Source organism: Aptenodytes forsteri, unplaced genomic scaffold (assembly GCF_000699145.1).
Source record: "Aptenodytes forsteri isolate BGI_AS27 unplaced genomic scaffold, ASM69914v1 Scaffold15, whole genome shotgun sequence".
Classification (NCBI taxonomy): domain Eukaryota; kingdom Metazoa; phylum Chordata; class Aves; order Sphenisciformes; family Spheniscidae; genus Aptenodytes; species Aptenodytes forsteri.
Window position 1 is genome coordinate 22,275,030 of NW_008795129.1, and position 14,752 is coordinate 22,289,781.

Below are 14,752 nucleotides of genomic sequence, written 5' to 3' on the forward strand. Positions count from 1 at the left end.
CAGATAATTGTAAAGCTCTTTGAAGGTGAAGACTGCTGCTGAATTTAAATTCTAGCAGCGTGTATTTTGCCCCACAGTCGAAGAGGGAATTTCAGTTACCACATAAGTTATTTCTATATATTTTGCTTTATCCTTTTTTCTTCTTTGTTTTCTGAATAAGTAAATAGCCAAACAAAGCTGGTTATTCCACATCTATGTTATTGTCTGTTTCTCTTTAAACATGTGTGGTTATCTTTTTTTGAATTTAAATTCTAGCAGCGTGTATTTTGCCCCACAGTCGAAGAGGGAATTTCAGTTACCACATAAGTTATTTCTATATATTTTGCTTTATCCTTTTTTCTTCTTTGTTTTCTGAATAAGTAAATAGCCAAACAAAGCTGGTTATTCCACATCTATGTTATTGTCTGTTTCTCTTTAAACATGTGTGGTTATCTTTTTTGTTCTTGTTTGTTTTCTACTGTGAAATGTGTAAGATAGGCAACACATGCATACTTGCCAGAGGGGCCATAACTTCTGCAGAGTCTATTTGTCTAAGGCGTCATGCTGTGTTCCTGCTAGGGTTTCCCCATTTAATTCTTATGAACGAATCTGACTGCTGCACATTCTGCAGTTAATATTCTGCGTTATTACTTTCCCCATATTTCAACTTCCTTATGCCTGTGCGAAGTGATGGATCTAGTTAATTGGCATGGTTCTTCTTTCAGATCCCAGTATTATGGGGATCAGCAGAGAAGGCACTGGGCACATTAGCAGCTTCCCAGCCTTCAGTCTCCATTCCCACAGATGATAACTGGGCAAATTCCTCTGAGCTCTGGTGCTCATACTGTGTGTTTACATACTTTTTGAATAGTGCAATAACATCTGTATACATTCCATTGTTTATATTCAATTGGGAACAAAAATACATTCCAAATTTTCTGCATAATAATTTTGCTTATAGCATTTTAATGAGGTAAGCTGTTACCCTACATGGGCTTTTCTTTGAGTTTGTTGTGTCCACGATTCACCACTTTTACTCTCTAAATTATTATTTTCTTTCATTTTGCCTTCCATTTCATCCATTGCACATCAGGAGTGCACAGGACAGCAGAACTGTTCCACATCCTTTCAGTCAACATTTGCCCACAACAAGGTGTCGATGGCAGTCGGCTACAGGCCAGCATGCCCAATACTGATGCTTACGCAGTTCTAGCATACCTCCAGTCACCATATTCATTAATGCTTACTTCCAATGATAATTCCTACTGGTCCAATATTCTATGGTGAGTAAAGCCAAGTATTTGTTTGAGTTTACACAAAAAGCACATTGTCTGTTTTCAGAGAATTATACATCCATTTATGCAAATACAGCAAATTCTGGGACACTTCTCACTGCAATGAATAATTATTATACTTGTTCTCATCTTCCCTGTGAATGAAGGAGGGGAGATGAAAGAAGAATAAAGATTCAAACTTGTGACGGGGTTCTTAATTTGAAAGCATAGTGAAAAGGAAGTTGGAAGACTATTCCTTCTCTTCTGAATTAATGGTTAAAGCTTCCTTCACATCTGTAAAGCCACCACCATTCTGATGGGAAACGTACATTTATGAGTACAGATGAAAAGGAAAAATATTTTATATTTATAAAGAACCTCTATAATTATTTACTACATTTCTCCATTTAGAAATAGTGTGAAAATGTTGGACCTACATTTTCCACAGCTACGGGTAGTTAGAAATTACTAGGCAAGCAAACACTATTAGCTGGGAAGCACAACAGAGTTTAGAACTCAACTTGGAGACATTTTTCCCAGTAGTACTTCATATAAATCTAACAGCATCTTCTCAAGTGTTTTATTGTTAGGCTGCTAAGAACCACTCATCAGAAAGCTGCTTTAGCTAAAATTATATTGACTTGAAATTGCAAGTTATGTGATGAAGATTTTTTTTCCCAAGATCATCAACTTTATTCTCTCTCTCTCCTACTGTATCTCATACACCTGCCATCCTTAAGAAAATAATCTAGGTACTCATCAGGCCTTCATCCAACTGTCAGGAAAGGGACAAAGGAAAATAAGACACTGCAGCAAGACTAGTGGAGTTACAAGGATAACTATGAATTTTCCTTTGCCTACTGAACATAGATCACATAAACAGATGGAAAAATTAGGTTAACAGGAACCATGAAGCCAGTTATATAGCTATGCTTCATTTAGCCCAGTGCAGACTCATGTTATGTACATTCAAACAGACTAAGGCTTAAACGTAGCAGCAAGTTGTTGAGAAGACCCTTATGTTGACATTACAAGGATCTGAAGATAAACAGTTTAGTGCCCTCAGTGGATTGGAAGGGTCATAAACACCAACAATGAAGCCTGAAGGTTTGAATTGCTCTTGCTGTAGCCAAGAGGAAGTTGGGTATTATGTGAAGAATGCAAAACCAGGGATAAGATGGTGACTATATATAAACAGATATATAGATATATACACACAAACACACACACCAGTGTTTATTTTTACATTCGTAGCCAGAGTCATTTCAGTAGGTATTTCTCAGGAGGGAAAGCAAACCTTTTTCTCTAAGAAAAAGGCATAGGTACTTACAATAGAATGTTGTAACCAGAATTTTTCAAATACCGTTGTTACCTTATCACGCTTTGCTTTGCTTCTTGTATTTGTAAGAAGCAGATTAAATGAGACTTCCACCAAATGCCAATTTTTGCATTCCTGTCCCTCTGAGGATTTTAATTAGAAAAGGCATGAACCTAAAATTCTACTCCTGTGAGAGACAAATAAATCAAGCCAGAAGCAATAGCAAATTACACCATTACTGATTAAAAACAAAGCTACTGTAATTGCAAAATTTTGTATGGAATCTCCCTTAAAGAAAGAGTCTGCTTTTCGCATCTGATCATGTCATAATTGCATCCAACTAATTAAGTAGTCGTGATGTTTGGGCAAAAAAACAAGAAGTGGTCATGATGGTCATCACCCTCTCTAAACTGCTGAACTCCAGCCAGTCTCAACAAGGGACAGGCACTGAATAATGCAGATTGCTGCACAAGTTGTTTATTAAAATCAGAATTACCTCTCTTGCGATGTGACAAAACCAAGTTTTAGTGTAATTCTTCAGATCTTAATTGTCACATGGAGTTCAAGCTTGGCCCAGTATGTCAGGTACCAATTTGTTACTGTCCCATGATCAGTAGTTTTGCTGACCAGTGTTTGCTGATTTGATTGAAAAGTTCTGGTTGTTAAAGCAATATCCACTCATTATCTAATTTTTATCTGTTTTGGTACCATTTCTCCAAACAATGGAGAAACAATGGTTCTCCAAGGATATGAAGATTGAAAAATCTAACTTACTGCTCAGTTACTGTACCTGCAGAACAGCAAAAAACCAAAAAGCCAGAAGAGCAAAAAGGTAGCTCCTAAAACCTGCTCCGTCTTAAAAAATTGCTACAGCCATTTTAAAAATATGATTTCCCAACCATGTGACCTGTACAATTCTGTTTTTAGAAAAATATGACTTTGAAAACTTTTCTTCTATCCACTTTTGTGACATAGACTGCGTTATTCATATTTCATTGGTATTGATTTCTAGTAGGTATCAGGGTATTAGGCAGACTCATTCATGAACTGTTATGTTAACTTGATTGTTTTAAGAATTGCAGCAAGCCAGTTTCTGGCGTCTCAGTTCCGTTTTCAAGGAATGGATTTAATGCTGAAGTACAATAAAAATAACAAGGAACAGCTTATTGATTAAGGCTTTGGATGAACAACTTTTCACTCCCTTTCTCTGCAGCCAGTCCTGCAGCGAAATGAGCGATTGCTGCAAAGCATTGCAGTGAAACCTTTCCAAAGAGCGCCATGTGCATGCTTTTCTGCTTGATGCTAGCCTGCTCGGCCACACATGCGTGAGGCGTTTGGCTGAGGAGGTGTGTGGCCCTAACGGGGACCATGTGTCCATCCTCCCAATGTGGTCAGCTTGACGGTTGATCCTGAAACTGGAGCCCAGGCACCACAGGGCCGACCTGTGCTCTGTGTCCCGGCGTTCATCTGCACTGCCGCAGCCTGATCCCCGTCCCCGTGAAGGAGGTGGTGGCTCGGAGCGCATGAACCAATACTTCTAGCAGGCAGACTTTAAAAAACCCTATTAAAAAAACCCCAACTTGTAATGGAAGACAAGGAGAAAAATAAAACGTAAGTTCTGGTTTATTGATTGAGACTTGTAAAGGCTTGTTCCAGCTTCCCCCCCCATAACCAGAGGGAGCTAGTGAGAATGGAAACTTAATGTAACTCTTCAAAGATTACTTTCAGCTATCAGAGCTATGGTATGTTCCAGCAACTGCTATAAAAGGATGCGTGTTTAATGGAGGAACGTTGCAGAGGGCAGATGTAAAAGGAAACAACTTTTACTGAAAGGAGAAAGGGGAATCAAAGGAAGTTCACTTATTTGGAGGGGTTTGAGTGTGAATGCTAGGTTTTAAAACCAGACCCGTTTTGTACTTTGTGATCAAGAGCCTGGTGATTTGTTGAGAAACACGAGGCTTCTTGAATCGCTGTAACACAAGGCTGTGGCAGTGCCTAATGCTGTTGCTGTGGCTTTGAATCGGGAGGGGAGAGTCAGTGTTTTGGGAGCTGAGCTGTGAACAGGCTCCCATGTAGCATTAAGGGAATTTCTTTCTGGTATGGTAACTTTAGCCAGAGTACAGCAGTGCACATAATCCTTTTGGCTACAGTGTTAATGGAGTTCTCTTTTTTTTTTTTTTTTTTAAACTTTTAAGCTCCTGTTCAGGAGCTTCATTTCATCAGGAAAATGAAGTGATCCTGTAGATTTACTTTGTGTTCTTGCAGAGTCCAGTGCTTGTGGAAAGGTTTAATGTAAATTACATTTCATATTTCAGGAGAATCAGTTTTATTCATTTAAATAGTATGCTGGCTTAAAGGAAAAAAGTATAGGCTGGGTAGTTTTCCTTCTGTTGTTTGTATACTCTCTGACAAACTCGGTTTGTTTGTTGTTGGGGTTTTTTAATTATCCTAGACTTAAAGAAAAAACTTCTGAGAACCTCTGTATTCTGATTTTTAATGTAATTATTTCTTTAAGTCTTTCAATTAAGTAACTTTTTATAATCTCAGAATCCTTTTCAAAAAGGAGTATGCTACATTTGAAATGAATATAGAGCAAACTTAGCTGCAAGCTTCTGTAGTAAATTACTTCAGAGGTTGTATGTGTTGAAACCTCAAAAGTAATTTATTTAACAGCAGCTTTCTGATGACAGTTTTGAACAAAACAGTCTTTCTAACTGTTTTCACATATGTTAATTAAAAATAAAAAAGCACGCTCTGCAAAGCTAGTTCAGCACCTGATTTGCATAACTAGCTTAAATTTGAAAAACTTTATAGAGAAATTGAATTATGTTTTTCTGCCAGCTGACATAGATTTACAGAGCATGTTGGTTTGTGATGATTAAATTAATACATTAAATGTAGAAGACCAATATATAAAGCTTTCCTGTGTCTTGGAATATTAGTAGTTCCTTTTACATTTAAATATCTACATTAAGATTTATTTTAGATTATTGTTAAAATCCTCCTTCAAGCCTCTTTTGAAAATATACTTTCTTGGCCATGTGTGCTCTTGCCTTACTAGGTAAGAGGGCAACTTTGCTTTTTGATCATTCAAACACCTGACAGCCTGGAAAGAAAGAAAGAAGAGTGTCAACAATTCAAACTCCTCTCTGCTCCAACAGGAGCTATGTTGCAAAGATTGTTTGCATATATGTTAAATTTGGTCATGTTCGGAACTAGAAGAACAAGAGTCAGATTTTTCTGTGGCCAATGACAGTTGCTTAGTGATAGCTGGGAGATGAACTGTACCTTCTGAAACATTAGATCCCTGAAAGCACAAAACTATTTAAAAATAAAAAATCAAACCCAAACAAACAAACAAACAAACCCACCCACCCCCCCCAAACAACCTATAGCAAAATGTTAAAAGTTCAAACTCCTCTCTGCTCCAACAGGAGCTATGTTGCAAAGATTGTTTGCATATATGTTAAATTTGGTCATGTTCGGAACTAGAAGAACAAGAGTCAGATTTTTCTGTGGCCAATGACAGTTGCTTAGTGATAGCTGGGAGATGAACTGTACCTTCTGAAACATTAGATCCCTGAAAGCACAAAACTATTTAAAAATAAAAAATCAAACCCAAACAAACAAACAAACAAACCCACCCGCCCCCCCCAAACAACCTATAGAAAAATGTTAAAAGTAGTCTTCAAAATAGCGCACATAACTAACCTTTTGTTGATCATTCTCCTTGCCTTCTTAATTTGCCCTTCCCAGTGTGTTTTTGTTTTGATATTAAGACTTGGTGTAACAGCTGATAAAATCACTGGGACATGGGTCCTTCTCTGTGGAGATGGAAACATCCTAGTTTTTATGAGATGAGGTGTCTAGGTATAACAGGCACATAAATGTCTATATTATGTAGTTAACTTGTGAATTAATCCAGCAAACTTCTAGCAAAATTATTCTGGCCCCAAAGTGTTCCGTGAAGTGTCAGACTCAGCGAGTCAATGACAAGTTAGCCTGACTCCATGTTACGGTTTCAAACTGTCCTGAAATAATTGTACTGCTGGCTTGTAAGTACCTACCAGATGTAACCACAGTGTTAGGCCTCCTTGTATTTGTTAGTGGTATTTGAGCTTTGGTAGCAATGTGCTATTCGATTTATTGTATGACAGGCTGATGAGTAGTGTTTCTTTCTAATGCCGTAACTGAGCCCATGTTGCTGATTAACTATCGGTTATCATGTGGCTCGTGGGATTCGTGGCTCTGGATGTCAATCCAAAGGATACTGGTTCCCTGCACAGAAAGGAGTTTTACTTTAGACATTTGTGTGCAAGAGGCATCCCTATTATGCTGTGGCTCCAAAAGTGGGACAACTGCAGGTCAGTAGAACAGAAGATTGTAACCTAAGGAGCCCTTTGAGTTAAATGGCTGATCTTATGAAAGAGAGATTCATAAGAAGCAATATGTGGGTACTAAAAGTGCAGTAGGTTAATTACTTAATTCTTTGCTGTGTTCCTTTCTGCCATGGAAGATGACAGAGGCTTTAGAAGAAGGAGACAAAACATGCAGCTCTTCATCTTCTGAAGAGAGCTGTGAGGTATTCCTCCTGCCTAGCACCCAAATCAGTTGAAGAAAGTTTGAGATGGTGGTAGTAGAAAGAAGGAAAAATAAAGAATTAGTTCTCACTGCTCTTGCCAACTGCTGGAGGCATCTGGACAAATTCATAAATTGGCCTAATTTTGGGGGATTCTTTGTGTGGTTCTCCCCACCGTCCCTGCTCTGCTGGGAAAGGAAAGGAGGTCATTTTTGTCTGCATGTGCCCTGAAAATTATACTTAATTTGTCTGCTACTGGGAGGCATTCGTTTGTGGCACACCTCCCAGACTGACCCAATTGTAGCTCTCGCAATAAGACATGATACGTTGACTAAATAAGAGCATGGCACTGTGGCTGCCTCGCGTGTCTTGTTGTGCATTTACCAACCCACCGCCCTGCTCTTGTCCCGCTTCCCTGGTGGGTCAAGGCCAGTGCATGCTCTGAAGACTGACTGTCCGTGAGGTTGGGCCCATCTAGTTGAAGGAGTTCCTCTTCTGTCAAGATATAAATACCACCCACCCTAACTGGCAAGCAGGGGAGGCTCTGGGGTATGGGGATAGTAGTGGGGTGTGAGTGGCAGTTGGGCAATGGATGTGCTCCAGCATGATCACGTATTACCCCAGAAGTCACTGTTTTGGTTGGGGTTTTTCCTGATAATTAATTTAATAACACATTTTCTCATAGTTCTTTCTCTCTACACATATGTATGCATGCTGAAATAAATTCTCCATGCAAACTTTCTCACTGAAACAACAGCAAGGCTGCCCAAAACACAGCACCAAAAGCAAAACAGAGCCCTGTAAGCTAACTAAGCTCTATTTTTATTTTTTCTTTTCTGGCTGGAAGAAACAGATTTCCGTGTATAAATCTTGATGTTCTAGTATTTTTTTGCCATATACTGTGGTTTTGGGGCCAACATATATACTTAGATAAATATTCCAAATGCTAGATGTCAGCACATGCTGGGTAAGTGCTTAATAATCATGAAACCAAGAGCACTTGGTCTATCTCAGCGGAAAGCAGTGTGATAAAGGAGACTTCTGCAAACAAAGCTGTAGTGAAGGGATTCCTCCAGGGAAAGGCAGAGGATATGAGAGTTAATCAAATTTGCCTTAACTCTAAAGGAAGTCTTTTTATATTTTCAGTATGCCCTGACCTTTTCAATTGCTCATTACGTGGGCTTTTCTTGTCCACTGGGTGTCTCTCATTCCTGTCTCTGATCACGAGAAGCCTTTGGTTGTGTGAGAGCACACCATGTTCACACAGAGAAGTGTAGTTTTGCAAACAATAGTTTTCTGCAATTTATTGACTACTTCTAGAACAAAATAAACCTAAAAATCAAGAGTAAAAAAACCCAAGAGATTAGTTGGAATTGTGTACTGTGCTTTTCACCTATGACATTCTTCTGAAGTGGTTCTCCTGTGGTCAGTACATACGCTTACGTGTCTTTACCTTAAGTGTGCCTTTGGCTTTTTACAATTACAGTTAACAATTCTTAGAACAACAATGACTGTATGTTGAGGGTGATCTGATTAAGCAGTTTTCCTTCTCTTTCACTATTGTTTGATGTGCCAGAGGATTTGAAATGGAGCTTCTTCATTCAGACTTCATTTTTGCTTTACACATAATTGTTTCTCTCTAGTTCTTTTGTTGTACTTGAAGAACATCCTCAGCTGCTGTTCAAAGCAGCTTTTACCAGCTCTTCTTTGCCTTCTAAAGATAATTCTGCCAAAAAAAACCCTCAGCAGGAAGGTGCCACTACCTGTTGTAAGCAGCCCCATGGGGGTGTTGTAGAACCCCAGGGATTTGCAGGCACACCACGGGTCACAGCCTGGCACTTGCACAGGACTTTCTTCCTTCCTGGAGCAAAACTAACAGTTTGCAATAGAAGCGAAACAAAACAAAACAAACACCACTCATAAAGGCATGTCTCCGTGGATGAAGATCCTGGGTAAATATTTACCTTTGAGAAGAGGTGATGCAGCATTACCATATTTGTGTAATAGCATTTCTGTAGCTGTTACTATAGAAACTGCAGCATTTCCTGTAGCTGTTATTACAGAAAGGCAACACGGTGGATAATCAGGCCCTCCATTTCAGTTCAGAGGCATTCTGAGCTTTGTTGAAGTGAGAGGGAAGAATCTGGACTTGGATTCAAGTGCTGGATCTTGATTGACGTTGGCTTTATCTCTAACTTCACTCCAAAGATACTGCTAATATTATGAGTGTCAAAGTTGATAACTTGTTTCCATCCTTTCTCGTTTTAAACTTGCTTAGCAAGGAAGCATTTGCCAGGCTTGGAAAAAGAGAAGATGATACCCTCCTTGGGTCAGTAAAGGCCCTGGCTGCTTTAGAACAATTGCTGCATTCTTCTCTCCCTGTTCTTTTCCTAGTATTTATTTTTGACTCAACCACTTCCTTCTGTTTTTCTGTCATTAAGGAAAAAAATGGCTTGGCTTTGGAACCTGCAAGTTCCATCAAAGTAGTGAAATCTACCACAGAAGTTGTCCGTCAGTGGGCAGAAGAAAACTCCTTAAGCTTATGTATTCTCCAAAATTTCCTGTACTCCAAAATAGCAGTAGCTATTTAAATTGTTCTTTTTTTCATTCTAGAGCGCTCCACAAGATTCAGAATTAGGCCAACCTCCTGGTAATGGGCATGGTTTAAAAAGGACCCCTCAGGAAAACAGCATAGAAAGATCTGGAGGTCAGGACATCTCAGATCTTCCTGCTGCTGTGCAACTGGCTGAGAGCATATCCCCATCAATTCCAGGACCTACAAGGTAAGAAATGAAGTTTCTTCCGGTGAATAGAATTGAAGCCCTGCTGCTGTTAATAGTTGCGGGATTTTCATTAAGTTTATGTTCTTGTGTAACTGATTTTCAAAATCTATCATCCTGATGGATGATGATGATGTAGTCTTCAAAATAACCTGACAAAACAAGGCTACTTACTATTTACTAAACTGACTTTCTCGCCTTACTGCGTAGCTATAAACAAGACACCAGCTGTTGTAGTAACTCTTGACCTAAACTTCCTATGCTTTTTGCTCATACTAATAAACTCTTATCTGAGACAGAGAAACATTGAAGAGTCTTTTGTAGTCATATATGGTTGTGAATGAAGATGTAATTTTAAACAATTGCAAAATGCTGTGCTTAGCTCTGTATAACAATTCTATTAAAAAGTACCAACCCAGCTAATATTTATTAGCATTGTGCTCTTCTAAATGCCTTAAAATTCACCTGATTAAATAAATAGGACCACTTTCAGAGTTAAGGTATTCTTCAGTGCTATTAAGGATGGCAGAAGGTAACGTAATCTGGATTTTATTAAATATGCCAAAGGGAATATTTTGTCTGAAGCATTAATACTTTTTATTTGAATACTTGAATCTTCCCATGGTACTAGAATTTTCATCTGCTGCAATGAAGAAATTATCTAATGCTAGCATGATTTTGACATAGGGCTGAATACTTTCCTGATCATCAGTGTTACCTGGGATAGAATGATAGATACAGCTTAGAAGGGGTAGCAGTAACTTGCTGATAAATGTGTAGGATTTTTAGGCTGTGGGCACCTTTTTAAGTGTTTACATGAACTTTCTTTAAGATTGGAGAATTCACTGCAAAAAGATTGGCCACATCCTTTTCAAGGGGAGTATGTGTGAATTGGGCCTTTTTCTGTTTCCACCAACCCTGGCTACCATTTCTGATTGCCACTGTCTTTGAAAGATACAAACTTGAGAAATGAAAAACAAGAACAAACAGTAGTCAAGCAAAATATTTCAAATGCTGTTAAGTTAATGCTATCCCAGGCAATAAACTCTTCTTCTGCCTTTTTTTAACAAGAAATTATGGAGATTAAGCATTGACCACCCACCTAGAGGGTAGTCAAACACTGGAACAGGCTTTCTAGAGAGGTGGTTGATGCCCCAAGCCTGTCAGTGTTTAAGAGGCATTTGAACAATGCCCTTAATAACATGCTTTAACTTTTTGTCAGCCCTGAAGTGGTCAGGCAGTTGGACCATGCAACAGTCTGTGGCAGTTTAAGTCCAAATGCAGGTATTAAGTAAGATCTTAATGGACCACATCAGGGAAATTTCAGGGAAACTTAGAGACATGACATAATCTAAAAAGACTTACCAAGAAAAAGCAGTTTACTTTCTGGAAGGGATAGTTTGGCTGTGCTATGGAGCTCTTAGAATTCAGTAGGTTGTCATACTTCAGTACGCACACAGGAAGATAGTTACTATTAATTCTATTTCTTCTGACTGCCACTAGCACATCTTAATTATCTACTGAAAAAAATAAAGTCTGAGCAAGACTAAGACTGCAAAGTCAATTTACAACGATAAAGGTATTTAGGCTTGAAGTTTAAAGTGATGAAAGGTTGCACGTCTTTCCTAGAGATGTATGACTATTTCTCTTCCAATGTGGCATCACTTTACTGTCTAGCACCAGGTCTAGACATGAAACAGCTCTTCCTTGGATGAGTTCCTTATGTCTTTGAGAGTGTCTCTCCATTTTCATGTCAAATGAGAAAAGCCACAGATGTCATTCACACTAGTTAGAAAAAAATTGAGTTTGCAGTTGTGATGTAAACTCAGACAGGAGGAGAACTTTAGATGCATGTTTTGTTCATATGTTATTACAGTTAAAAAATACTACATGTATCCTCAAGCTTCTAGTTTCTCTCGACAGTATTGTGCATAATCACTATATTGTATGTGTGTGTAATGGTGAGTAACCATGCTGTCGTAGCTGAAGAAAACATAAATTTATTCTAAGCTACTTAAAACATGATCCATTGTGATTTGTGACAATAATATAGTCATTTTCCGGTATTCTTATCATTACGCAGGTTATATTATGGAAAGGGGAAAGAGAGTTCAGGGGGAAATGATGAGTATTAGCAACTGTTAAATTTTATATGTAGGCCTATCATGAGTAACATTCCTAAAGATTAGAGTTGTTTGTGAAACTGCAAAATGACAGACTTAGACTGTGTACTTAGAACTGCAACACCCGTACACCCTCTGACTGACAGCATTTGCACCAGCATCCACCTAATACAGTGTTTGTGCCAACCACTAAGACCTGCCTTATGTACTGCCTCTAGCCTGTGAATGAAGCAGCAGCAGAACTCATCAGGGAGCTTAAATTATATACGTTGTTCTTGTTTCTCAAAAGCATCTCTGTACAATTACTTTCTTGTCCACATTTTAAGGGAGACAGTATACACAACTTTCTCCAGTGGCTGCCTATAAAGACGCTTCTAACTAGCTACGAGGAAACTGGTAGGAACAGGAACACTGTGAAGCACTCAAAATGGAAAATGTGCTTTCAGCTCCCTGACCTAACACTAAGTCCCAGGAGTGAACCTTATCAAAGCAATTAATCTTTCCGAATTTCATTTTCTGCACCTGTAAGTGGGTATAGAATATTCACAGCATAGTACGTTAAAGAGTAAGAGATTCTTAGATGTCGCCAGAGAGCAGCAAGAAGTATGCGGAGGTTTAAACTTCTGACATTCTTGCTCCATTCATTTGTGGAAATGTAAGGAACTCAGGTATACGAAATCAGAGGGCGCCATATGAGAGTCCTGAGGAAATAGCTTTCCATCACTTCTGTGATGTTTGGTTCATTTTTAAAATTCAAAATATATAAAATCAAGGAGGGGACTTTGGGGGAGGGGAGGTTGTTTTACCCTGGTCAGCAGTATCTTCCTCTACTTCTGTATCCAAGAAAAATAATAGTAGGTGGCAAATCATATCAAGCAGCCGGGAATGAAGCTGTATTCATCCATGCAGCAGGATTTTGTCACTCTCACCCAATCTGGTGAAAACCATTCTTGATGAAATCTGTGTGCAGTCACAGCTAGGAAAGAATAAGGATGAAATTTTGGGGGGTTTTTTGGTGGTATGGAGAAGGAAGCGTCAGCTTCAAGTTCCTCTAGCCACTCAAATGTGGGAAACCATTTAATACTGCCTGCAGACAGATCTATATCACTGTCAGTGCTGGAAGGACATGGTAAACTTCTCAGAGACTTATCACCTGAATATTTGACCTGAGACTTCTAGAATTTATCATGGATCTCGCATCTTCATATGGGTGGACCTTTGTATCTTCACCCTGTGGGCAAGGTTGGGCAATCCTGCCATCGAAGGGAAACAAAGCTACAAGGTCATAGCTGAAGACCTCACCGTGGCTTTTAACACAAGGAATGGCCTGTCTTACTGGTGGAGTCTCCCTTGAGAATGCAGAAATCTATTAAACGTGTTGCAAAACTTATGTGCTGACTTTGGTGTACTGGGACAGAGCAGAATTTAACCCTCACATTATTGTATCCATGTTATTCTTTTTCAAAACCTGCATTGTTCGTCCTGATGCTTTAGTATACTGTAGGACTCACAACAGCAGTTTTTCAATTTATTTTTTAAGGGATTCATAAGATTCTTGTTTCAGGAAACATATTAGGATGGGCAGGAGCTCAGGCAATTACTTTTTATTTAGCCTTACTCCTGAAACTGCTGGCACATGCCTGTTTTGGGTGGCTTCTTAGTTATATCCTGCCAAAATAGAAACAAAGACAATAAACGGAAATCTTTGAAGTTTCAGATTCCAGGCTGTTTATTTTTAACTTGCTCCCATATGCTGCTTTGAACGCATCTTTTCCACCCTGAAGTGAACTCTTACAGTCTTAAAAGTGGATGACCTGCTATCTTCAGATGGAGTATCTCTGTGTGGAAAACTACCACGTTTGCTTTTTTCCAGTCTTCTGGGTGGCTTTCTTCCATCCTCCACAAATTCTCAGAAATTGTTTCAGTCACTTTTAGATTCTTATGTTTTGGAATTCAAAACGTCTGTGACTCTTATTTTAAAATACTCTGTTTCAGTCCAATATTTTTTAGCTGTTTCTCACTAGTCCTGTATGCTGAAAAGTAACACCATCAGCAATTAATCTGTAAACTTTCCATGTGAAATAAAAATGCTGAAGAACTAGAATAGTTAGCAAGCCTCAGGCTTGCTAACATTGGTGTCTGCGCGAGATGTAACCATGCCTTTCTCGTGGTGCACACACAGAAGAAAACGCCTGGGGAATCCTTAGCTGGATAACTCTACCCCAGAGAAGCATTTCTTCCTGCAGGTTTAGGAAGAAGCAGATACAGCAATTTAAAAGATACGCACCCAGAAGTAGTTCAGGGGAATAAGCACTCTTCGTACATGAACTTGGCCACTTTCCCACCTTGAGTGTTGCGCACAGATCCTATGGAACCCACAGAGCCACTGCAGAATGACAAGCTGAAGCTGCCACACATCATGTGGGACCGTCCGTTCAGTGCCATGCTTCCTGCTGACTCTCTGGATATCTCGGATGGAGACCAGGAGCCGGTTGTGGAACTGGAACTGAAGATCTGGCCATGTTTGCTTGCTGCAGCAGTAGTACAGCTTACTTTTTTAATGTTAGAATAATTTAGTTCGGTCATACTTAAAATATTGCAGGCCCTGAATTTTATTCTGTGTATGGAACAAGGAGGTGAAAAGTGATTGGGGGTGGGGGAGAAGGGGAGGACAGTTCCCAGGAGGATCATATAGATCA

At 39.1% G+C, this 14,752-nt stretch overlaps 1 protein-coding gene across 10 annotated transcripts in view; it reads left to right on the forward strand.

Moving 5' to 3' along the window:
- Nucleotides 1–14,752, forward strand: part of TACC2 (transforming acidic coiled-coil containing protein 2) — a 151,296-nt gene that overhangs the window by 21,099 nt on the left and 115,445 nt on the right. For all 10 annotated transcript variants that reach the window (XM_009277926.1, XM_009277924.1, XM_009277930.1 and 7 more), the window contains one exon: nt 9,764–9,933. In XM_009277926.1, the coding sequence (XP_009276201.1) occupies nt 9,764–9,933 (170 nt within the window). The remainder of the gene's footprint in view (nt 1–9,763; nt 9,934–14,752) is intronic.